Source organism: Harpia harpyja, chromosome 10, assembly GCF_026419915.1.
Source record: "Harpia harpyja isolate bHarHar1 chromosome 10, bHarHar1 primary haplotype, whole genome shotgun sequence".
Taxonomy (NCBI): Eukaryota; Metazoa; Chordata; class Aves; order Accipitriformes; family Accipitridae; genus Harpia; species Harpia harpyja.
In genome coordinates this window covers 11,982,064-12,007,032 of record NC_068949.1, presented here as the reverse complement: position 1 = coordinate 12,007,032, position 24,969 = coordinate 11,982,064, and the positions used below count along the sequence as shown (strand labels likewise).

The 24,969-nt window shown below is 43.3% G+C and overlaps 2 protein-coding genes across 3 annotated transcripts in view; one reads left to right on the top strand and one right to left on the bottom strand.

Annotated features, from left to right (window-relative positions):
- The window catches only part of RTKN2 (rhotekin 2), a 210,112-nt gene that overhangs the window by 49,907 nt on the left and 135,236 nt on the right, over nt 1-24,969 (bottom strand). The gene's annotated exons all lie outside the window — the stretch shown is intronic.
- ZNF365 (zinc finger protein 365) lies at nt 4,226-24,377 on the top strand. 2 transcript variants are annotated; one of them, XM_052799820.1, is made up of 5 exons: nt 4,226-5,411; nt 15,825-16,005; nt 18,004-18,041; nt 21,930-22,131; nt 23,301-24,377. In XM_052799820.1, exons 1-5 carry the CDS (start codon nt 4,681-4,683, stop codon nt 23,316-23,318), a joined length of 1,170 nt encoding a protein of 389 aa, XP_052655780.1. In that variant the 5' UTR covers nt 4,226-4,680; the 3' UTR covers nt 23,319-24,377. The 2 variants fall into 2 exon arrangements, with proteins under 2 accessions (XP_052655780.1, XP_052655778.1); XM_052799818.1 differs by having other exon boundaries at nt 21,930-24,377.

Below are 24,969 nucleotides of genomic sequence, written 5' to 3'. Positions count from 1 at the left end.
GGGCAGGTACAGGACGGCTTTGTTAAAAGGCTCCAGCTCATTCTCGTGCACATTACAACTTAGAGCTTAGACTTTCATCCCCTGAGGAAACAGCATTGGAAACTTGCTATGTTCCTCTTCCCCTTCAAAATAAGCACAGTAAAGAGTAACTCGGTTGGAAGGCAAGTCCCCCAACTTTTTCTCTCTCAAGAGGTGTTAGTTATATTTTGTTTATCCTCCTAAAAGTAACTTTTTTGGAGGAAAAATCAAGATGGCTGAAGCGCAGGCCAGACCCACTGCTGAGACTCCTCCCCACCCCGTTCTTCTCCTGTCTTTTGGAAAATATGCCTGCAGCCATCTCACACCTGACAACTCTCACCAGGTATGGGTTAAATGGTGCAAATCAACCTAGAAGAGAACACTTTGATCTTTTTTTCACCTATAAGAGCATGCAACAGCATGGGTAAAGAAGAGGAAAGCTAAACAACTTTCTGGAGTGAGCTGCAGCCAGGGGTTACCTATGGGAACACAAATGAGCTTGGGGAGTCTGCAGAACGGCTAGAAGCTGATTGCAAACTGTGTGGGATAAGCTGCTGCAGGACCAAGAGCACTCTCACAGCATGCTGCCTCTCTTGTTGCTGTGACAACAAAACTCATTTGAAAACACAGACTTGACTTTTTTTTTTATTTTAAAAGATGGTAAATTGACTTTCAGTGACCAAATTGAAGCCCCCCCGAAAGAGGAGAAGGCAACAACTAACCAGCACCAAACAGTCACACAAACCCAATACGTACATTCATGTTCTCTTCCTTCCCATTCAGTCTCTTTGCAAGCTGAGTGCACCTCAATCAGTATGCTAGAAATGCACCACAGAAAATCTCTTTCCTACTGGGTGGGTATGAGTGCCTGTGGCAGTAAAATAAACTTTGTTGTACGTTTGATGTATCCTGAATATATCTGCATGCAAAGATAATATGAATCCCAGTCTAAGGCACCACTACCATAAAAGTTACTAAAATACTTCTTTCAAGTTTCTAAGGTCTTTCCTTAGATTTTACTACTCACTTGTTACTTCCTCTCAATAAACAGAGAGGAGATGGTAAATATTAAATGCAGGTAAGTTTCAGCAACTCAAATTATCATGTGCATTTATGGTTCATGCCCAAAGACTAAGAAAAACACGGCAGTTCCCAGCATGCAAATTAACAGAGCTGAACAGGCATACCTATTTCGGGCACAGCTTTTACAGTGGAATGGGGGGGACTGTGCTGCTTGCCAGAGCCAAACTCACAATTCCATCTGTATACAGTGGTAACGGATCTGCAGTTGTGTGCATCTATCTTTATATACCCATATATAGTTTAGTCAAACTTCCCCAACAGAAACTCTGTGCAGATTCACGTCTCCTATAAACCAGCTGGATCACACAATGAAGACCTGAGTGGGGAGCATGGGCATGAAGGGGAGAGACAAAAATTTCTGAAACCTCTTTTCAAAGCAAACCAGTAAGCAAACAAGGGAAATCAGAGGCTGCTGAATGCACCCAAAGTGGTCACAGTGAATCCAGTTCTACGCTACATGAAAAAGCCCCCCCCCCAACCATATCAGCATCGCAAGCCTGAAGGGGAAAGTGGCTGCAAGTAAAAACAAAACTGACTCACCTATTTTCCTTGTCTAGGATGAGAAAAAAAAATCAGAAGATAAACACCTAGGGTAACTCTTGAAAAGCAAACTGGTTTTATAAAACTCCCTCTTCTAGCCACCTGCAGTAAAGTGGAATTATCAGCCAAACAAAATTTACTTCACTTTTGAAATATGATTTTTAAGCTTGTAGGAACCCTCAAAACAGGAAGAGATCAGATAATCAGTCTCCACCCAAAATCAGCAACTATGGGACCCAGTACCACAGATACAGATAACTACCTGAAAAAAAAGTGAATATTCTGAATATTCCACCTTCCTTGCAGCACCAGGCAGGTTGGTACATGCTGGTTTCATTTAAGTAACTTTTATCCTTCTGGAAATCTTGCAAAGTGTTTCAAGAGATCTTGAAAGAGAGAGATGCATACAAATAAACTGGATAATGCTTCCCCAGCACTTGGCAAAATTTCAGAGATGAGTCATACATTATGGCTGTGTAAATTTGGGCTTTGTGTAAGCGATAGTGTTAGATTCTACCCACTCCAGATCTAAATCACAGGGGATGAAGCTCAGACATGTAATGGTTGATGTACGTCCTCCAGTGTAAAATGCACACTTACTGATATATCAAAGGGAGACTGTTCCTCTCCAAATACTGAGAGAATGACTGAACTGCACATCCAAATGGGAGCATCAGGAGTAGATAACTGAAGAGATAAGGAGTTGGATCCCAATCCAGCAAAAAAAATATTTAAAGTGCAAGTAAACCCTGAGAACTCTTGAAAGAAGATTTGCTGGGGCTAGATGGTCACTGGATTTCAGATCTAACTGACCAAAACCACGTAGCTTAGGCTGCAGATCAATGGGGTCTTTCAAAGCCATCAACATTTTCTGTTCCCAAGGCCATGAGGACTCTCGTTACCATGAGCTGGAGGGGATGGGTGGGTATCAGCTCTTCTAAACATGGATGGAGCCTCAGGTAGCATCCTACCAGGCTAAGTTCACCTGAATTATATAGCATTCATCTGCATCTTTGAACACCAGCACCGAGTACCTTCCCCTGATGTGGAGGAGAAGGTAGGAAGGCAGTGGGCAAAAGAGAGAGATAATGGACAATAGAGGACAACAGCCAAGAAAATGGGGAGCAAAACAGGGTCACATCCATACATCTCGTCCTGCCAGCGTTGGCCTCCTTCAAAGAAATAGTCAGAAGCCCAAAATTTGGAGGAAAGTACGGTTCAAAACTATTCCCTCTTGACCTCCTTTCTGGTTTTTGATACTGCTTGATGACAGAAGAAGGGAAAATCACCACATTTATGCAAGGTAATACAGGACAACTAACTCATGCAAAACGTTGCAGCCTGGATGGTAGCCCACACACTTTAGAGATTAGCTGAAGCTCTGAAATGCAATTTGAGTAACTTCCTTTGATGTGCCATCTGGTGAATCATTTACTGGGAATGTCTTAATCACATCAAAGGCATCTATCAATGCACGCGGATTTTCTCAGTGTTTAGGACTCTGCCTGTATATTGCACTAAAAGAACAGATATGTTAGTACAGAATTAAACTTTACCGCAATGCTTTCTCCCACAGTAATAAAAAAATCTGCAGCTTATTACCACTATGGCCTCAAGCACTAGATTTTAGAAGAGCAATATTTCACTATTACCTCAAAAAGGCTGCTACTCTACAATCTGCCTTGCTTGTGTTTCTGAAAATTTGTAAAAATAGACACACATCTGTGGTATAAAAAAAAGCTTAGAAGCATATTCCTCTATTGAGGGGACCCATTGGCAGCATGCTCCAACATCAATTACATTGATGTAGATCTAGGGTAGATTTAGACCAGATATAAGGAAGACATTTTTTACAGTGAGAGTAGTGAAACACTGGAACAGGTTGCCCAGGGAGGTGCTAGGTGCCCCATCCCTGGAAACTTCAAGGTCAGGTTGCATGGGGCTCTGAGCAACCTGATCTAGTTGAAGATGTCCCTGCTTATTGCAGGGGGCTTGGACTTGATGACCTTTGAAGGTCCCTTCCAACCCAAACTGTTCTATGATTCTATGACATGCGTTCCTCATACTCAAAATGGAAATCCCACTACTACTGACTCCCCTTCCCTAAACCCCTAGGCTAAATCAGGGTCATATTTACAAAAAAAAAAAAAAAAAAAAATTCTGGGTACTAAATATAGTTTTAAGAAAACACACACCCAATTCTCTTCCCAGAAAGCTGAGGCCAGGTTATACCTATTTGTACGTGTCAGTCTTGCTGCTTAAATGCTTTTAATTGCCTTACCCTTCAGCATGTCCCCAACATCCCCCACGCAGCTCGCTGCTTTTTTATGACCGCTAACAGGACGCCGGCACCCCCCCCCCCCCCCCAAAATCCCAACTACCGGGTGCCCACGGCGAGCGGGGGCAGGAGCCGGCTCTCCGGGCGGGGAATGACCCCGGCTCCCAGCCCCGTTTGGCCTCAGCTGGCCCTGAGCCTGTGCCTCCCGATCCGGTCCTGCTGCCCACACCAGCCCCCAGCCCGCACCGGCGGCCAGAGCCCTGTCAGCCCGCCCGCTCCCCCCCGCCGCCCGCCCCGCCCCGCCCCGCCCCGCCCCGCGGCGGCGGCCGGGCGGCGAGAGCGTGTGGCGGCGACGGCGCCGCGCTCGGCCTGATTTACGGCTCTGCTGAAAACGGCTCCCCCGCCGCCACACCGCCAGCGGCACCGCCACCGGCAACAAGTCGGGTGAGTGCGGCGGCGCGGGGGCGGCGACCTTGCGGCCGGCTGAGGCCCGCGTCGAGCCGGGGCCCGGCTCCGCTCCGCTCCGGCAAGGCCCGGGCGGCGGCCGAGGCGAGCGGAGCCGCGTCGCTGTCGCGTCACCGGGGCCCTGCGGCTGGCCGCGCCGGGCGGGTGCCTCCCCGGGCGCCAGGCGGAGATGGCGCGATACCACTGAAGAATCACCGGGAAAGTTTCCCAAGTTTCCCGGCGCGCCTGCCCGGCTGCCCCGGCCCCGGGCGGGCGCGGACGCGGGCTGTTTTCTCCCAGCCAGGGCCCGGCGAGGAATGCAACAGACGGCCCGGGATGAAGGCAGGCACCCCTGGCAGGAGCCGCTCGAGAGCGTCAGCGTCTGCCTCCCCTTCCGCTGCCCGCGATGCGGCGACCACACGAGGTTCAGGAGCCTCTCGTCTCTGCGGGTGCACCTGGAGTACAGCCACAGCTACGAGGAGAGAAGCCTCCTGCCCAAGAGCAGCCCGTTTTCACCGCTGAAAGGCGCGGAGCTGATCTCCCCACCGGATCCCGCCGCCCCGGGCAGCCTGGGGAGCCCCGGCGGCGCCGTGCAGCCGAAAGGGTCCTGCCTGAATTTTTGCGATGCCTCCTGCGAGAGCGCGAAGCGCGGGCAGCCTCTGGAGGTGGAAGCTGAGCGGCCCGTCTCCTACGTTGCAAACTATGTGCCGGCTGACTCCCCGAGCGAGCAGATTTCTAAACCCGGCCTCCCGGCCACTGACTCCAGAGCCTCCTTCGAGGCACACGTCAGAGAAAAGTTTAATAGGATGGTAGAGGCCGTGGACAAAACGATCGAGAAGCGAATCGACAAGCTTACCAAAGAGCTGGCCCAGAAGACGGCAGAGCTGCTGGAGGTGCGGGCAGCCTTTGTGCAGCTGTCCCAGAAGAAGCAGGAGGTGCAGCGGCGGGAGCGGGCCCTGAGCAGGCAGGTGGACGTGGCAGTGGAGATGATTGCGGCCTTGAAGCAGCGCCTCAGCGAGTCCGAGGAGGAGCTTCACCGCAAAGAGGAGTAAGTGGGGAGGCGAGAGCAGATGGTTGTGCGCGGGCTGGCCAGCACCTGTGCCAGTGAAAGCTTCTGGGGGAGAAGGGAGGGGATGGTTCGGTTGCTTGCCGAGTATGAAAGGGCCTGGTGCTCACCAGCTCCTGACCACTGTATTTCTAGAGTTGTAGCCCAGGGGACGGCTCCCCAAGCAGGTGGCTTTCATGCTTGACTGCCCAGCTTTCTGCTTTTTATGCCCACCATGCTTTCTAATGCCTGTGTTGTGTCCCTGGTTTCATGGGGGTAGGGACAAGCAGAAGCTGTCGTCAGCGTGTAATCTGATTTACACTGACACCTCTAATCCGTTATCTTTTTAAGAAGAGATGGGTGGGTAAGTGCTGGAGGAAGTATGTAAGAATACCAAATAGCACCTTTTCCCTCAAGTCATCCCACCGTGGTCAGTCAGCAGGCTGCCTGTGGAGTGGGATGGTCTCCCGTGCAGCACCAAAGCTGTACTGGAGACAGTGCTGGAAAGGCCACGTCCAAGTTGGTGTTTTAGATGGACACAGAACTGTGAAACTGGAATCACTTACATAGGAATGGGAAGCAGATGCCAGAGTTGTTCTGACTAACCTAGGCCAGCTAAAAATATGTTTGTGATGCATCCATTAAAAATGTAGTGATAGCTGATATATTATTTATACAGGAACTACTTAGTTTGTTCAGCACTTGCTGAAACCTTTCAGGCTTTTTGGAGCAACACAACTTATTTCAGAGAAATGCAAATAAAGAGCCTTGGTAATGGAGTGCCTCTAAACCAATTCATCAGCTTACCAAGGGAAGATGAGAAGTGCTAGTTGCCATGACACTGATCTTAGAAGAAATAAGGAAGGTGGTGTAGGAGTTCAGTGTAGGAAGTTTGGAGGGCTTTCATCATTCCTTCCTGTAGTCTAAGGACTAGAAAGAAAAGATGATGATGGCTCCTACATCGGTAGGAGTCATCTGTCCTGAGGCAGTGCTATAGATTTCCCAGAAAAGCGGACAGCAAAGGTGGTGGGATTTGAGCCTCTGCAGTGTGTATCTTCCTTGAAGGGATATTCAACAGAACCTCTGATTTTTGAAATATCAGGTGATCCCTGTGGAAGAGAAGATTGAAGGACTCAAGATGAAGCTAAAGATAATAGTGGAACTGAGACAGGTTTGAAAGTATGCTGGAAAGAGGCCATGAAGATAACTTACAGTTTGGAGCAGTTTTGGTATTCCCATCTAGCCAAGCTTCACTTATGGGCTCTTTCACAGTGTGATTCATCCTACTTGTTCTAGAAAAGTATCTTAGAGAGGGAGGGATTGCTCTGTGGAGGTCCTTCCTCCATCTGCAGACTAGAGGGGGACCTCAGGTAAGCAGCCATCTTAGGCAAGATGCTGAACCTCAGATACCTAAAGTTAAGTGGTATGAGTCTTACCCCAAACTAAAGGCAGAATGTGCTTTTAAAATTCAAGGCTTGAGATCCACAGGAAAAACATGGCTGTCAGGAGAAAGCAGAAACCATTCAGTGGAGCAAAACCAGAGTTCTGCAGTGCTGCAGAAGAAAAGAGCTCATGGAAAAAGAGGAAGGGGTATAGAGTTATCTGGGTAGAAAGAATGGGTATGATCTGGGGAAGACAACAAAGGACACTGATCTGTGAAAAGAACAAGACAGCAAAAGTTGTGATTTTTAACTATATTAGGAAAAGGCATGAGGAAGTGACCACTTACCCCCTTGGCAGACTGCTTACTAGCAGCAGTGGCAGGCTGTGGTTCTGAGGCCAGAAAAGACTGAACACAGAATGAGAGGAGAAATGGGGAAACACCATCCTTCACACTAGGACATTGCCAGGCTTGGGAAGGGGGCAGGAGCTCAGATGATTGCTGTTACAATTCTAGCCATCTCTAAAGGAGGAGGGTGAAGGCATAAGCAGATGAAGAGGTAGCTCCTACGTTGGTGTTACAGGGAAGACTGAAGGTTATTTGATTGGTAAGAAACACTAGCCAACAGAGGTAGCTGCACAAGAGACTTCACCCAAGTACCCAGGGTATTGCTCTTCTAGGATTACTGCTAGCTTGTTTCAGCTTTCGATAAAGAAGATTAAAAAAAAAAATCAGAAGCAAAAGCAGCAATAGGAATGAGTGAATGGATATTACACAGTGGTGTGTTAATTTCTAAAGATAAATGGGCCTAATGCATGCTAGTGGATAAGATGAAAGACTATCAGCCAAGAGTACTGAGGGGGAAGAGGAGAGTCACAGCATGTTCTTGCATATGCCCGTGCCTAGCCCCACAGCATTGCCTCTTAGAAGTCACTATGAAGGTACTCTGAGGAGACTGAGAGGGTAGGCAGGGTGTAAGAATACGTAGAGTTCACCTAGGAAAAACTGAAAATATGTTATTTTTTTCTTGTTCAGATCATTCCTGCATTTCCCATCTTGGGGGATAACAAGGCATAGTGCCATAGAAAAATGCACTGTATGGCTTGTCAATTAAAAGGTCATTGTACAATTAGCAAATTGAGAAGGAAGGTAGGTATAAACAATGCTTTGTAAAAGCAGGACTAGTACTTCTAAGGGTAGCTTTTCAGATTTGAACCTCTAAAATTGCCTGGGATGCTTAGCTTTGTGCCAGCAGCAAGGAGGCACTGGATGGTATGCTGTAATAGAGGGGAGAAGAAAGGATGTTCATGACTTTGGTAACAACAGTGTCACTTGTCTGGTTTTCTCATGGACTGTTGGTAAATTCTGAGACCTGTCTACATATGCAGTCCTTTGTGTGTTCAAAAACTTATTTGGTGTGCTGAAAAGACTTTCTCCTTCAAAAAAGGAGGATCTCAACTTTGGCTTTGATTTCTGGAAGAAGTCCAGATGATTAGAAAGCCAAACAAGACTGCTTAATGGAAATTGCAGAAGCAAGAGTTCTCACGGCAGACTGTGGAAAGTCAAAGGCAGCCCTTAGGGACTGTTTTGATACTTGCTGACCTTCAGAAATAGATGCTTTCATCAGTTTCTTTGGGTTGTTTGTTTTTTTTTTTTCATAAGCAATCTTGTGAATATGGATAACTTTTCCCAAAACTGGCATTGGTATTGAGCCACTGTAGCTGAAAATTTGTTCCTGTTTCCTCTTTATAGGAGGAAAAAGAAAACACCTTCTTCCATGAAACACTTCCTTATCCTATTTCTAAGGAAGTAAAGGAAACCAGTCTTCCCTTGGTCTCTGAATGGTTGTCCCTGCTACCAGGGATCATGGAATATGGTGCTTGTGAAGGCAAGGAAGAGATTATAATCAATATGCACTTGTAGATTTCAGAGAGACTGAGGTATGGCTACTCTAGATCAGTCTGAGGGTAAAAAACAAACAAACAAACAAAAAACCCAAACAAAGAAAACCACCAACCCCACAAAGATCCAAAAGGGGCGGGGGGGGAACCCCAAACAAAAAAACCAAACCAACAAACTAGTCCAAATCTTAGATAAGGTCACAAAAACTCTTCTTCTAGGGAAGAAGCTGAAAACTTTTATGGGGATCCCTTCAAGTAACTCTTGAAAAATAACAACGTTCTGACAAGAAGTTACAGATGTTTATACTGGGCCCATATCTGAGTATTAGTCCATGTCCACCTACTCTGTCAGTATCTTATATGAATGGACAATCACTATCAGTGATCAAATTACTCCATAATACTGAAATTAACAATCCAGTATATTTCATTCTTTACAAAATGTGCCCAGATAAGCCAGGGACCTATCTGGGCTCTTAGGCTGTGAAAAAAAACAAAAAACAAAAAGTTGGGATTTAAGAAACTTCCTCTTTAGAAGGGTATACAAGAAGACAGAAAATAACAGTACAACTGCACTTTGGGTGATGGCTCTGATTTTGGATCTGATTGTGAAGTCAAATAGGAAAGATAAGGGAAAGGAAAAATGTGTGTTGGCAAGAGTAATTTGGTTAGGAAGCCCCAAGAAGGCTTAGGGAGGAGAGATCTAAATTCTTTGTTGCTAATCAAAGCACTAATTTCAAATGACAGCACTATGACGTTTTACTGTTGCCCTCTCATTCCAGTAAGAGGGAGCAGTGTTGGTTTAGGCCACCAGCAGGCACAGGGATGCCTGTTTGAAGAGTTTGTAGGGTCGGTAAGGTTATTTCTTTAGACTTGTCAGTTGATTATTTTTTGTTTGTTTTAAATAAAGCCTATAGCAGTCTAACAAAGGCAGTGACAAAGTGAAGATATCTTTTTAGTTAAATTTTACTTTTGTTCCCTTACAAAATGGGTGTGCTAATATGCACATGGGTACATGCTGTTATACTAGTGTGGTGCCCTTGTGGAGATGAACTGTTTTGAGGGGTAGGAGAGGTGGAGGTACCACACTAACTATACTAATACGTAGTTGAAGTAGTATTACTCTAAGCACAGAAGAGTCTTAAAGCAGTCACTCTTGTGTTGCTTATTTGTGTATTTAGAAAGTCCAAAGGCCAAAGCTTTTTATTACTATTTGGAGAAGGAAAAAAAAAAAAAAAACCTGGATGTTCTAGAGAAGCAGGCACAGGTACCAAAGACAGGTCCCAGTTCACCAACCTGCCTCAGTTGGGCCCTGGACATTTTTGATGAATGATGGCTACAGGGTCAAGCTTTCAGCAGAGCTGCTGAGCAAAGGAATGATTTAATTAGAAAATGTGCCCTGAAAGTGATTATTCAATGTTTGATGAAGGAGGATGCAACTCAGAGTGAGTGCTGTGATCTTAAAGATAACACAGAAGCCTGCCCAAAGGGAATAAGACTGTTGAATAAGATATCAAGAAAACCATTGAAACTACAACCAGCTATGAACTTAACTTCTGGAGGACACAGAGAGGCTTGTTTCAGGAAGTTATATAAGAAAATGAAACTGGTAGAGTTTGATTTTCAGTAAGTCTGAACAGCATAAGCATTTGTCCAGTCCTCAACTGGAAGCTACCTTCAATGGTGACTTAAACAATTTCACTTTGTCTCCTGATTATAGGGTAAGAGCATTAATGTAGTATGTTGCCCTATCTCTGACAGTAATTTCTTTAACCAGTCTAATGCATTTGTTTCGAGACTGTCTGGTCATGCCTCTGCTCTGGCGTAGCCTGGAATGCAAGGGCTATTTCAGAATAGCTGTGGTAGAGAGTAGTTACTCTTGCCAGTGGCTTCACCTTAAATTTGCAATTAATGGAATTATCTGTGCAAGTAACATCTTGACAATGGGATTAAGAGTTGGCTTTTAGAGATCACTGCAATTTGTGCTTTAAAACAACAGCTTTCCTTAAAACACGAATTTCAGTTGTACAACAAAACAGTTTTGATTTTGCTCTTAAGTAGAATATGACCACAACTACACATTATTCTTCTACCCTCAGTTTCAGGTGGTCCCACTCCCTCTTCCCTGTTTCCTTTCATCTTCCCCCTCAAGGGATTACTCCCCACAGCTGCATTGGTTCAAGTGTAGCATGACTATCCCACAGAATGGCTCTGTGAAATACAGCATTTTAGTCTTCACAGTGTCACACCAGTAAGTTCAGGGCTCAGATCTAGAGCACAGCCCACTGAATGGGTGCAACTGGTAGGTCAATAACTTTCTGAGAAGTGGAGGTGTGAACCTCTTAAATCGAATGTGCTGATAGTGGTGTAGGAATGTGAAACCATAACCTAATGGATAGCAGCCTTCAGGCAATAACACCAATGGGATGATGGATGAGGTCAGTGGCATTAATACTTAATGAATGTCCATATTTTAAATATTTTCACAAGTAAATCACTTTACTACTTCCTGTAGTAGGAATTTTCCCATCTTCAGGTAGAATAAGTGTTTGGTTTTCTATTGATTTTAGGCAGAGTTATTCCAAATGAAGTTCTCTAAAGGGATTTGATACTTGGGTGCAGAACCTGCATAGAGCCTCATGCTTGTCTCCACCTACAGAGAGTTGCAGGTGTCCCAGTTGCTGTAAATAGTCCTGGGACCAGTATTATGCATCTATAGAAGGAATTGGTCACAATGTGAGAAATCATTAGCCCTTCTTGTCAGCTGTTAAGGAGCTGGAGCTGTCCCAGCTTCTGCATCTACTCTGTGTATCACACACTTAACTGCTGAAAGCCATACAAATACTAAGGGTGTCTGCAGAGTCCACAGGCCAGCAACTGCTCCAGTAAATGAGAATTACAGCTCACTACTCCTGCAAGGAGCACTGTATAATCTAGTGGTAAAGGCAGAAGAATAAATGTCACCTAGTCAGTCTATGATTTATAACTTTATTTACCACATCTCATGCTGTTTCATGACAACAGCCTCCATAAAGAAGGTTTCAGGATAAGTTTCAAGGCAGGCTGTCTGCAGTTTTTCTGTGAGGGCAGCTAGGCTGCAGTTGGAATGCAAAAAACCCACCAAACTAGTTAAGTCTGGTTAACTATAACAGGTTAACTCCCTGGCAGAGTCAGATTAAAATAAAAGCTTTGGCAGCAAGTCTTTCTTGCCTACAGTGAGTCCTTCCCTCTGCACTTGTTTTTTCAGCTGAGCACCTCTGAGTTGCCTGCTGCACTGCAATAAATTTCCCCTGCACTCCTCTGGCTCTGGGAAGAGCTCTTCTCTGGCAGTCTGGCAGTACAGGCACCTCCTGCTCCTCTTGGACACCTCCCAGGCTGCATCCCCCTTGTCTTTCCCTCTTGCTTGCCTCACCCTGTTGCCACAAGCTGCTGGCAGTACGATGTGCCCTCTGCTCTCTGGGCAGTAGCAGTGATCCCTCCTCCTGAAAGGTTTTGTCTGACAAGAGCACCTAAGACAAAGCAAGAAACCCAGCTTTCTCCCTGCTGCCCAGTCATAGCCCCTTAATAAAATGTTTTAATTTTTAATTTAATTTAATTTTAATTTAATTAATGTTTAATATTAGTATAGTAAACTATAAGCAAACGGATGAGATCACTCTGCTATCCATTACAGAAATTTACAGAGATCTGAGCTGTGCTAAGCATCATCTACTCCACTCAGAAAATTTAGTGGCAGGATCTAGAGCTTACTGTGCTACAGTAAGTGCGAGGGTGCAGCTGAGTGAAAAGGGGCAGGAGGCTGTAGGCTGACGGGCAGAGACCAAACGGAGGAGCAGAGCAGAGTCGAAAGAGATGATGTTGAGAGTGGAGAAGTTCATAAGGGGAGTTAATAACTCTACATAACCTTTTCTCAGTATAGCAGCAGTGCTCCAGGTGTAGAATAGTAGCAGAGACCTCTCATTAGAAAGGGCAATGCTTCAGGTCTGAGCCAGGCTTTAACGAATGACTCCTGTTTCAGGTAAGTGCTGCTGACAAGGCTGTCAAGACAGAGCCCAGTGGGCCCATGCTGCTATGCTCTGGTTTGTGCCTCTACCAAGTGGGACCCAAAATATTCACGGGCTCAGCTTCCCCCTGACTTCATGAGGAGCAGCATCTGATGTCTGTGAACATCCATCTTTCTACAAGCATAAGAGCAGAGAGTAAAAGATAGAAATTGTATCACATAATCCCCAAAAACTTGGCAGAGGCCTTGAGAAATAAACTGAAAGTAAAATAAAGAACATAAGCAAAAAATCATCACAGATATCTAGAAATAGAACTGAAGGGAGAGGGTCATCAGTATGGCTAAGAAAAAGTCTGGGCAAACTACAAGAGACAAGAAAGGCAATTAAACAGATAAACAGTGGCTGCAGGAAGCTACATGAGTTCTTTGAACCATTTCCCTATTGTTCATGGTGGGAGGAGGGTAAAAATTGTTCTGGGAATGCCTTTGGGTCACCAAGGCATAGCTGTGGCACGGAGCGATCTCTCTGAGGAAGAGGTGTTGGAGCAAGTAGACAGACTTATCAGCAGTCAGTCCTCAGGGCTTGATGTTGTTCTTCTGAGAGATGAGAATGAAGTGGAAACAAAGAATGTAGCTGAACTGACAGAAGGGCTGCTTATCAGGACAAGGCATGTGACCAAGACCTAGCAGGTGGGTATAATCCTGGCTCCTGTATTTCTAAAGGGAATTTACAGGGTGCTGGTACCATTTCAGCCCAAAGGAAAATTTTTAGATAAAAGTTATTAAAGGCAGGTTCATAGACTGTACAGAGGCAGCTAAACAGAGAAAAATTGGTAGAAGTGCTACTACTGCTGCTAATAACTGTTCCTACAAATAATGGCATGTAGCATGCCAAGTTATCTTGAGTAGTCTAGAAAGCAAGGAAAATACTAGGGAATTTCTTGACATGATGTCTCTGTTCTCCTCCTGATAGTCATCTAAGTCTTCCAGAAAAAACACTGCTTCCCCCTGTCCCCCTTATGGCACAGCTCACTAACAAGATATTTGTAGGAAAGGAAAATTTGTGGGTGATCTATTAATGCCATGGAGCAGGCAATTAATGAATGCTTGTAAATTACCTTTGCTGAGACAATTACAAATGTTAGCATTCTTGAAACTATCACCTTTTAAAAACAAATGCCAAGTACTCAATGTTTGTGGCCTCCCGCTGCAGCGACACACAAGCTGACTGTGGCCCCGGGGAGGGCTGTCCATTTGGTGTCCCAGGCTGGCAGCTCCCCACTCTGCCCAGCCTTCCCACTTGAGGGCCAGCGGCCTGGCGGGCCGTGCACACTTCTTCCTTACCCAAAGGCTAAGGGATTTGGAGCCAGCCTGCTGAGTTTCTGTCCTTTTGAGCTTCCTGTCTACTGTAAAAGAGGAGCCCAATGGAGTGCCAAGGGCTTCAGGTTGCTTCCACACTAACACAAAACCAGAGTGGCATCATGAAATCAAAGAAGTTACAATGCTGTAAGTGTGGTGAGAATAAAGCCCTAAAATTGTCCTTAATGAGTTTAGACTGGCTTCATCCTAAGCATTCCTCAGTGACTTTTTATTACCAGGTTGCTCTCGGCAAGCTAATAATCACAGAAACTGTGCAGAGCCTTGAAATGCAATGGATTAGCTGAGCTTAATGAACAAGGTACCTCTCTGTTTCTTAAGCCAGATTTTGTGGGTCAGTTAATATAAACTAATATTCATCAACGTTCTTCATCCAAACAATATGTGCTTGTTTCTACCTTATTCCTACCATCAGATCAGCCATGCAAACAGCCTCTTGCTGCACTCTGCTGTGGTATAGAGCAGGCAGACACAGCCCAAATCCTAAATGGTGAATTTCCATAGCTGACCACTTGTGCCTAACTCTTCTTAGGGCAAAACAGCTCACTGTTAAAACAACTATACTGAGTTAAACCAATTATCTACAACTATACTGAGTTATAACAATGACATGCAGAGAAACTTTGGATTTGTTATAAATAGGCCAAGCTTTGAAAGGTTATTTCTGCTACAAACTGTTTCCTAGTTTCCGCTTAAAATGCTTTTTCCTCAAGCGATGTATTTCTGCCCAGCAATCATGCCCTTTCTCATTTGGCAAGCATTGGTTCCTCCAACTCCCACCCCTTCAGTTTTGTACAAAGCAAAAATTAACATTTTTGGCAGAGCAAGAACTGTTTATCCAGGCATTTATTAACTGGGGAAGTCCTACGTGCTCAGATTTGCCATTTTTCATAATACATGCTTCACTCTGCAACCAAACTTCTCCCGCCCAGAAACTCCTGTGATATCAGAGGTCCAAATGGTGGCCGGATTACTGATAGTAAACTGATAGTATGCAGAGCACTTCAAAATGAGCTTTGTCTCAGTACAGAGCTGGGACCTTTCACAGTCAGTGGTGCTATCTCTTTCTTCCACTTGTGTTAGCAGACAAGAAACATTTCTAAACTCCTGACCTAAAACTTGCTCTTCCCATACACATATTCCTTGGTCTATAATCTGTAGATTATCTGTTAATCTCCCATGCTCCCACTAGCTCCAGATCATGACGCTGCACTTTGACGTACTTGCAGGATCACAGCCAAAATGAAGTTTAATGGCCACAGTAGCTCTTTTAAGTTAGGAGCCACCCCAGTAGCAACATTAAACTACCACTGTAAGATTATGATGAACCAGGAAGACGAATTTGGGGATTCATCCATTTCTCTTTGTGTTTCCAGGCTGATACTCACACAGGTAAGTGAAAAAAAAAAAAAAAAAAAAAAAAAGAGAAAGTGGCTGTAGCTGTCTCCAGATACCTCAAGAGGTGATTCTTAATGACGTTTCTACCCTGTGGACCACTAAGGACTATTTCCAAGACACCTAATAATGTGACAAAAAAACCCAAACCCACTGCACATAAACTTAAATTCATCATTCAGGTTTCCAGATCTGCACTGTGTCCACAAAAAGGTTGAAATCTTTTAACAGAGGTAAAGGACAGTGATTGGCCACCATGGGCTATCACCATGATCAACAGGAGAAACTTCAGTAATTTTTTGACCAGGGCCCTTTGCATTATTTAAATGTGGTCTCTTTGCAATGTTTCCATCTTGCAGAGAAGTTGTTACTTTCAACCACTTCCTGGAAGAAGCAGCAGAAAAAGAAGTGCGGGGAAAAGCCAGGCTCCAGCACTTCATTGAGAACTTGTTGCAGCGTGTGGATCTGGCAGAAAGGCAGCTAGAATATTACCAAAATCAGCAGATGGTGTGCAACCACACTGACGTCAGTGAGCATGTGGTAAGCCAGCAAAGTCCTTCTCTTCATTGTCACCCACCACCGGAGGGAGAGTACTTGAGTTTGAGTATGGGTGGGCTCAGTGGGTCAGGCTAATTGCTACTCCAGACAGATCTGGATTTGTAAAATGTTTCTTTAGATGTGTTTTATTTATGTTTTAAACTGCCATTTCACAGGATTGAAAGGAGCAGAGAGTGTAAGAGCAGCAATAGCCAAAGATGGCAAAGGGAGAGCAGAGAATAATGAAATATTTACCAGATATTTACCTTTTTTTCCCAGCTTTGGCTATTGCTGCTGTTACCTTTGCAACAACCACTTTCCTTTATGTCACAGTGACTTAGCATTTTTTTGGAGATGTCTAAAGAGTCTCAGGAAAGGTGTGGATCCCTACAGAGGACATGTTAGCCTGCTGGCAAATCAGCTTGCTTTCTGTAGTTACCTATCACGGGACTCTTAGTAACGGTGAATGGATTCCCACAGGTTAGAAACCAAAGCTGTCTGAATGTTGTTTTTTAAAATACATTATTTCTTTAAAAGCCTTCATTATTAGTACTTAAACTCAGTATTTTCCCTACAGTACATTACATTTACATGGCAAGTTTTAGCCACATGAATTCCAAAGAACTTTTCAGTTTAAATGAATACCCCGTGCTGCCTATGCTAAGTAATTGCTCATCCTGGGATGTGAGAGGAAAGGCATTTGATCATGCACAGCACTGAACAGGTATGCAGTGGTGGAAAGCAAAGGTTCCTGTAGCCATTTGGAAGACAAAGAGCTTTAGGTAAGACCTGAATAAATGTAGATGTGCTGAAATCTAGCACAGGACATCTCAAACAGTGTCGAGGGGGACCGTAAAGATGGGCCTCAGTATTAAATCATCTCCCCTGCTCTTGATGTGTTTACTGGGATCCCTGGCTCAGCAGTGTCCCTTGGGGAAGGCACTAATTTTTGAGGTAGCTGCCCTGCATTCTGAGTGACTTCAGCGTTCCTCTAAGGTCATCCATCCAAATATTGACCAGCCTGACCTTCAGGAGGTAATTACAGAAAAGCACACCATGAGATGGCTCCAGACTCCATCCAAGACAGATGACAAGCAAAGTTAGCCTGGGCAAAAATCCATCTGCAAAGTGTGGACAATACCAGGGACAGAGGGAACATTTACAAGAACATAATCATTTTCAGATGCCAGATCTGACTCGCTTGGCTCAGTGACTTCATTAAATGATATTCAAAGGCTCAGTCTAGTAGCACTGATGGGATATCAGTACAAAGAACCGATTTAGTACCCAGACCGATTTAAGCTGGGCTGGCATTAAACACCTCCTTTCCTGACCTCCACTAAAAGAGGAACTAGAAAAAGTGTTTCCACACTGTGAACCAAACTGTTGTAAAAAATGAAGTCATGCAGAGTTGTGCTGGCTCTGAGGCTATGCTGTCCCTAGGTGGTCTCAGGATGTGGGGTGGGAAGGGAGAGAAATGCTTGTGTTCTCGACCTCTGCCCTTCAGTGCTACTGTAGGCAGAGCCAAGGGCTCGTAGCTGGAGTTTGCTAGCCGCTTGTGTAAAGGAAATGTATCACTGCAAAATTAAAGGCTCTGAGAGAAAGTTCATTTAATACAGCTTAGTCAGGCACTGTCCCTTAATTATCTTGAACACAATAATTACTTTTCATTGTATCCATACTGTTTAATCTAATGTGAAAGATCTCTGTTCAGCCCACACTTCTTGAGCAATTTGATTATCATTACGATAAAAATAATGGGGAAATATCCAGCCACTAACTCACATGTTGCGAATTTTGGAAACAGATGTAATAAGTTGGAGGAGTAATAATCTGTAAGTTGGGGTTTTTTTTCAATTTCTTTCATGAATATTCTTCTACTTTTCACAGCAGGTGAGAATGGAAATGTGATTTTCAAGACTGCATATATTTTATCCCTGTACTTTAATTACATTATCATGTAATACTAATATTAATAACCTGCTTCTGTTTTCTTTGCAGTTTACAGACATTTCATTAAATAAGAAACCCAGATGCCTGTACGTATAGCTTTTTATTTTTCTCTTACTTAAATACACTAACTTGACATGCTTGCATTTCTGCTTTTGCATTTCACCTTATCCAAAAGCCTGAATCAGGTTGGGTTTGGATCAGGTTCTATACCTGAGTGTGATCTATATTTATGTCATGTAAGGGAGGAAAAACAGATTTTTGCTAAATCAAAGCTAAAATCAGATATTCTTTAAAGAAAAAAAAAAAGAATAATTTTCTGTTAAATGAATGGCTCCTTCCTGCTGACTATAATAGCCTATTGCAAAGCTACAGTAGCTGAATCTCTTCAGCAAAGACAGGCCATGTTTCAGCTGAAAATATCTTTAACATTCTGTAGGTAGGAGAGCGACAGTTGTCATTTCCTAACTGACAGTAACACTGTCGACTTAAAAATCACGCGTAATGAAACAAGTGCCCTGACAAAGCATGGGCACTAACAATATCTCATGTTACTCAGGCAGGTGTCCTGGGAGCAGCAGAACTAATTGGGGCTGGTTTCCCACGTCTTTGCAAATTGGTCATGAGTCCCAGCAGCTGGTTCGGAGCATCATGTGTGCTGCCTGGCCAAGTGACAGTCAGGCAGTGCATCCTTCTTCAGGGCAACCTTTCTTAGTGGGAACACGAGTTTGGGTCGTCTTCCCACTGCCATGAAACTTGTTGCATCACCACAGGTCTGGGACTTCTGCGTCCCTGCCGGATTTGTTTGTGTCTGACCAATGGGTTCAAGAATTACTGGAAGACTGAGACACGCATGAACAGATGGATGGGCTGGAAAATAAAGCAAAATTACAGTGTATAGCCTACCGGGTTGGGGGTGGCCTTTTTGCTCTTTGACTATTTTCTGTTTTTCATATATTATAGTCCTAGCAGGCAACTGGCCAAGTACTCTTTTGCTGATAAGCAGTGTTTGCATTCATAATTAACAGCATGGGGCTTTAGCTTTGTTCTTTCTACTTTTTATTTTTATAGCTTTTTTTTTTCCTACTGATTTGAGATTCTGGAAAAACTTGATTGTTCAAAGTAGTCTTTCAGTTGACTGTGTATACACTTCTCAGGCTTCTAGATGTCTTAATATGACTGGAATCAAGGAAAATAGAATTAAAATATAACCAATGAATTCAATGACTTGGTGAGATGAGTCCTTCCACTTACAAGTCTTTGGTCTAAATATAGTGCAGTTTGGTAAAACCCATTAATTGCTGACAAATAGTTGGAGTTCAAAGGCATATATGAAATTGTTTAGAGGTTTCTGTTTAACTACTGATATACTTTGAAAAGACACTGTCAAAACTAGAATTTAGTAGTAGCCTTTATTTGGAGTTACCACATTAAAAATATCCCAACTTGTCCTACAAAGCAGAGAGGATATGGGAGAGGATGCTCAGAAGGATAGGAAAGTTATTTTGCTCTGCCTGTTCTGTGGATGAATCCAGCATTTGCATTCACCACACCAGCTGTTTTTAAGAGCTCTAACTCAGCTCAGTACATAAAACAAGGTTTTAATGATATGTACCAGTTTAAAAGATTGGGAAGTGTTACTACCTATCCAGAAAATGCAGTGTAATCTCAGCAGGTTTGGGGCCACTGATAGCTTACGTTGTTTGGGATCAATGGCAGCACTTGCAATCCCTCTTGCTCCAAGGCCTCCGCCTTGGTTCCCAGTTCCTTTTCTCCAATTTCTCCTGGGTGTTTTTGGGAAATGCTCCACTGAGGGCATGGCAGACCTTTGCTGATGCTCACTAGCCATTTCTCAAGGGCACTGAGATTTGCCAGCACATCTGTGCCTAAATCAACTTTAAATGCCAGCTCCCATTGTAAAGAAGCTAAGAATTAGGCCTCTCAAGATCATGAGACCTGTCTTGAAAAATACCTGATGTTTCTGAAATGCAGCAAGAATAGGATTCTTAAGTGCCTGTGGCAGTGGGCTGCATTTAGTCACATCATTTCAGTCTTTCTCCATAATGCGACAGATTAGGAATATGTTTGAGTAGAAGTTCAAACTCTCACAGTCACTTGTATTGAGGAGCTGCCGCTTTCAGTGAAAAAACATTTCCTGCATCTGGAGCTGGCAGCATTGCATTTCACATGCAATGACCTGCATCTTTGTCCGTCTTAGATATCTTCTTACCCTGACTGTGAATTAGGGACAGACGTCCATCTTCTCTACCATAAACTCGTTCAATTTAAATAGAGTTTAGCTCTGTTAGGCAATCCCCTCCAATCATACTAACCTAGACCTTCTTCTGGTTTTAATAGCATCATTCAGTGCAGCAGAGGAGTGACTAACATCACCTGCAATAACGCCTGTGTGTACCTTGGGAGTAAATGATGTAACTTTTTTGCCATAACAACATCTGAGAAAAACAGAGCACTGCATCTTTTAACAACAACTAAGTAACGGACTGTAACAAACAGTGCCCAAGAAGTGATCATAAACCAGAGCGGCCAACACTTGTGCATTTACAAAAGTAATTTCTAACCCCCAGCAAGTGGTCAGAGCCCAGGCCTGCACGAGGCCAGCATGGCACAGTGCCTGCAAACTCCAGCTTGGACCTGCACAGCATTTTCTCCCAAAAAACTTCCCGATAGTGAAGTCTGGTTGGCAAAGCTGCCAACCAGGTAAAACTGTTCTGTAGGTAAGGCTCAGTTCCTGTGCTGTCAACTTGCCCTCACTGCCTTCCACCAAAAAATACAGAGGCTTTCGTGACACCCTTCTGGTCTTTTAAAGAGCAGGGGAGAGTTTGCGCTCTACACACATGAACAACCACAGCTTTTTCCAAAACTGGCTTTGTCAATTGTTCAATATTGTTGAACTCCCAGAAGAAGTAATACTACAGATACATGGTTTCCAGAAATAATGAGCTATGGAAAATAGCCCTGTGGGAACCCTGAAGAGATCAACTTGTACATCAGCACATCTGTTCTTCAGTCACAGTAGCTGGGCACACATGAGCTGGTGCCTTATATTCATAGTGCTGCTGTTACACTACATGTATCTGCTGTAAAACATTTCAAGATTATGTTAAAAGGGACTGTAATGATCTTACCTAGCTAAACTGTGGAACTGCAGTTTCAACGTAAAATTTCAGAGCAGAGGGCATGGTTCAGCCTTTGCAGCACTAGGCTGTCACTCCACCTAAGCCCACCAATTTCAGCAAATCCTGCTGGGCTTGAACCATCACAGAGAGAACAAAGAATTCAGCTTACTTTGGCTTTTAAGCTTTCATACCCTTCTTCCCACCAATTTCTGTATTCCCTTTGCCTCTTCTCCCATTTCAAATCAAAGCCTAAAAGCAAAGCTAAAGTTTCCCTAGATGGGTGGCCAGCACAAAGGCAGAGCCTGGAGTTTACTGAGCTATTGGCCATTAGTAGCAGCAGTTCCCTGGGGCCTGGCCGCAGGCTAGGGATCTTGCTGAGATCCCACCAAGTAGGTCCTATAGTTCCTGCACCCGCTTTCTACTGTTACTGGTGCTGTATGGTCTTCTAAAGACCATGGAATGTTCATTCTTTGCAGAAGGCTGCCGTAAACATGTGCATCTTTAAAATCCCTGTAGAACACCAAGTTATGAGAATACAGAGAATATAGTTATGAGAATAAGGTCTCAGTGCTCCAAAATCAGCAGAATGCTATCTGAATAAAAGTGAACACGCATGAAGAGTCCACCAGTAACACATGTAGGGTTCTTAGAGTAACGGATGGGTTTAAGTATTGAGAAGTGTAATTCATCTTGCAACTCTGTTTTTAACTTTCAGCGTGGTCCTTTAAAGCAAGGCTATTTCTGTCTTCAAAAATGTATGCATTTGGGACATTTTGGGGACCTATCACTTTGCAAGATTGAATAATAGTTATTAATTATCACTGTTATTAATTTCAGGAGCCGAGGAAGTCAACACACTTCGTATAATATCCCTGATGCAAAGCCTCATTCCTTTCAAAAAGGAAGAATCTTGTTGAAAAAAGCAAAGGATGAAAAAAACAGCTTGCAGCCAGTGAAATGCTTCTATGAACCTGTTGATTGCTCAAGGGAAATATGGAGAGCACAAAAGAAAGCTGAACCAGTCTGCTCTGCCAGGAAAGTAAGCGCAAAATCAAAGATGGGTAAAAAGGCCAAACCGCTATAGGAATGGTTAGCAATATATAGTAATGCTGGAGCTTGGCTTCAACAGAACAAATACTGAATGAAGTTAGTCATCCTACTTTTTCCTATACATCTGGCCATGCCAAAACATATCAGATATAATATATAGAAATATATACAGTATGGAAGATTTATATTATTTAGTAACGCCATTCCCTCTTTGGGCACTATAAGAGAAGTGACATTTTATTCAGTTTACATGGAGGTTTTTCTATTTATTCATTCATTTATTTATTTATAGAGCTTATTTTAAATGACTGCAGTTATCTTGCTGGGCAGTACTGTGGCTGTATCCTTAATTATTTTAGTGGCAGCATGTGGCTTGGTAATTTATTTTCCATCCGTGCTCTTGCTGAAGTTCCGAAGAATCCATTTAATTGGCACCTAAATATTCAATCTTTCGGCTTAGGTACATATAAGATCAATGGTTAACTGTTGCCTGCACAGACATACTTAGATGCAGAAGATTGGTACCCTGGATTTTTGGCCATAAGGCCAGTCGGGCACATTTCCATATTTTATTACATACATTAAACTGCTCAATCCTGCCAGCAGCCATGTTGTCTGTTGGCACAAGTTTGGGCTGCTCTGGTGTCTCAAGCACAGTTTTCAAATTCCAGAATCTTTATGGCTTTGCCATAGGTACCAGCCTCTGGTATCACTCAGCAAGGAGACCAGAAGCTGGTACCGCAGCCTTGACAAGCATAGACCGCATTGAGCCAGAGGAGAAATTTCAGTACCAAGTGCCAGCAAAAGGTTATCAGCTGTGGTACAGCAGTGAAAGGCTAAAGCAACCTGTTACATTGCATGGCACCACATTCAATGCCTGTGCTTGGTTTCAAGCACGAGAGGCCTAAAATGGCAATGATCATAACCAAAACCCTTCATGTTTTTATCTCTAAAGAATCTTGACAGGACTGAGAGATCCCTGAATTTCAACTAAAAACCCAAGAGCAAGGAAGTTAGAGATGACTGCAGGACAGGAATGCACATGTTTACATTGGTTTGTGCCAATTAAAAGGATCCTTATTTATCAGAGTATTTATCAAGATGATTTTTTGTGTGTACAGTTTTTTGGTAACATGAATCCTCATGCCATGTTTACAGATAAGAACATCCTGTTGACGTTACTGATGAAATTTGTTTTCTCATGAAAAAGAAAGGATAGGTGAGACAAGTCTGTGTAATTTATTTTTTAAATACTCATAACAGATGTAAATTGTTTATGTGGAAGGTGATTTTTACAGTATGTGTACAAAGATCTGTGAAAAATGTTTTTCATTTTTTATGACTGTAAGCAGAACTGAGTATTAAAAGACAGTGTATCACTATGATTACTGCTGCAATAAGCACCTGAGTTGCAATATTTTTAAAGCAGAAGATGACCAGTCAGTCAGCTAGGATCAGGTAACTACAGATGTCATACATTTGTCAGTGCACAGAGCTCCCAGAAAGTAGCAGAGTGAAGAAAGAGAGTATTATTCCTCACTTATTTTAAATATTGTATATGGAACAATCAGATATACGTTTAAAATTTCTCAACACTGTTTCAGTAGAAAGTCACAGTGTAAAACCAGTTCAGGTATTCAGGTTGTAATGACATTTTAGTATTTATTTAACTATGTCACAAGGCCACGCTTGGCCTTATGGTAGGCATTGTGTGTGTTGAAGAGTTGTTGTTAATTGTGTTGCATGGGTTTGGGTCAGATTGTGTGTTACAACAACTTTCTTAGGCAAGCCACAAAATAGAAACATTCTTGAGTTTTTTCTATTGCTTTCCACATTCTTTTACAAACCTGAAAAAAATGACCCTTTTTGAAGATAATAAAGTAAAATATATTCATCCATTCCTTTATCCACTTGACACTGAAAGAATATTTTTATTTTTAAAAGCCTATCTACTCTGTTAGTCACCAAAGTTAAGTGTAACTACTAGTTCATAAATGAGATGTTTATTTTATTATTTATCACGCCAAAATCTTGACTGTCAGTTGTCCTTTTGGGGGAGGAAGAAGAGAAAAAGAGAGTAAAAGTTGCATGTTCTTAAACTTTTCAAAGCCTAAGTTACAGTTACTTGCTGAGAAAATGCCAGGTTAGTTAATTAGAAAGAAATTGGATTGTACTGTAACCCCAGATAAAAGTTTTTAGAATATAAACATTCTAATAATAAAGATATATTTCTCAGTTACTGTGTCATTTAACTCTGTAAAATACGTTTCTTACAAAAGCCTACCCAACAGCAGAGAAAAAGACAAGAAACGGCAGCCCTGCTTGGACTTCTACTTATTCCTCAGATAAAACACCATGTCAGTGAAGTTGGGCCATGATCTTTCAAAGCATTACAAATTAACCTGAAAGACAGCTACAGCATCTTGCCCACATACCTTGCACGTATCACCTGCCCCTTTCCTACTGTAATGATGCCTGAAAATTATTCCTGAGATAACCCACATGGTCCGATAACCTGCCCAAAGCAGAGGTAGGGGGAGTGGAGGGAAGGCTCAGGCAAACGGGCTCCTGGGGAAAGTAGGTGATACAGCCTCCCTCACACATTGCCAGTTGCTGAGTCATCAATTCATCAGGTATCTCCCTTGGAAAGACTTGGAAAGAGAGGTTTTCCCATGGGGGAACCAGGTTCCTGTCGAGATGATAGTCCTGCTGTAGAAGACTGGATGAGGAGATGAGGTCCCTCTGACACCTGAGAGCCTGAATAATGTTCATCAGGAAAAAAGGCTCCTTCCCAGTCATGTTTACACAATTTACTAGGTCATTTTTA

What these genes read in the sequence shown, in the direction of transcription:
- ZNF365 (XM_052799818.1), top strand. Translation starts at nt 4,681, where the DNA reads ATGCAACAGACGGCCCGGGATGAAGGCAGGCACCCCTGGCAGGAGCCG. An exon ending in GAGCTTCACCGCAAAGAGGA is followed by an intron (nt 5,412 to 15,824) that starts GTAAGTGGGGAG and finishes TCCATCTTGCAG; the next exon opens with AGAAGTTGTTACTTTCAACC. An exon ending in AATAAGAAACCCAGATGCCT is followed by an intron (nt 18,042 to 21,929) that starts GTACGTATAGCT and finishes TATTAATTTCAG; the next exon opens with GAGCCGAGGAAGTCAACACA.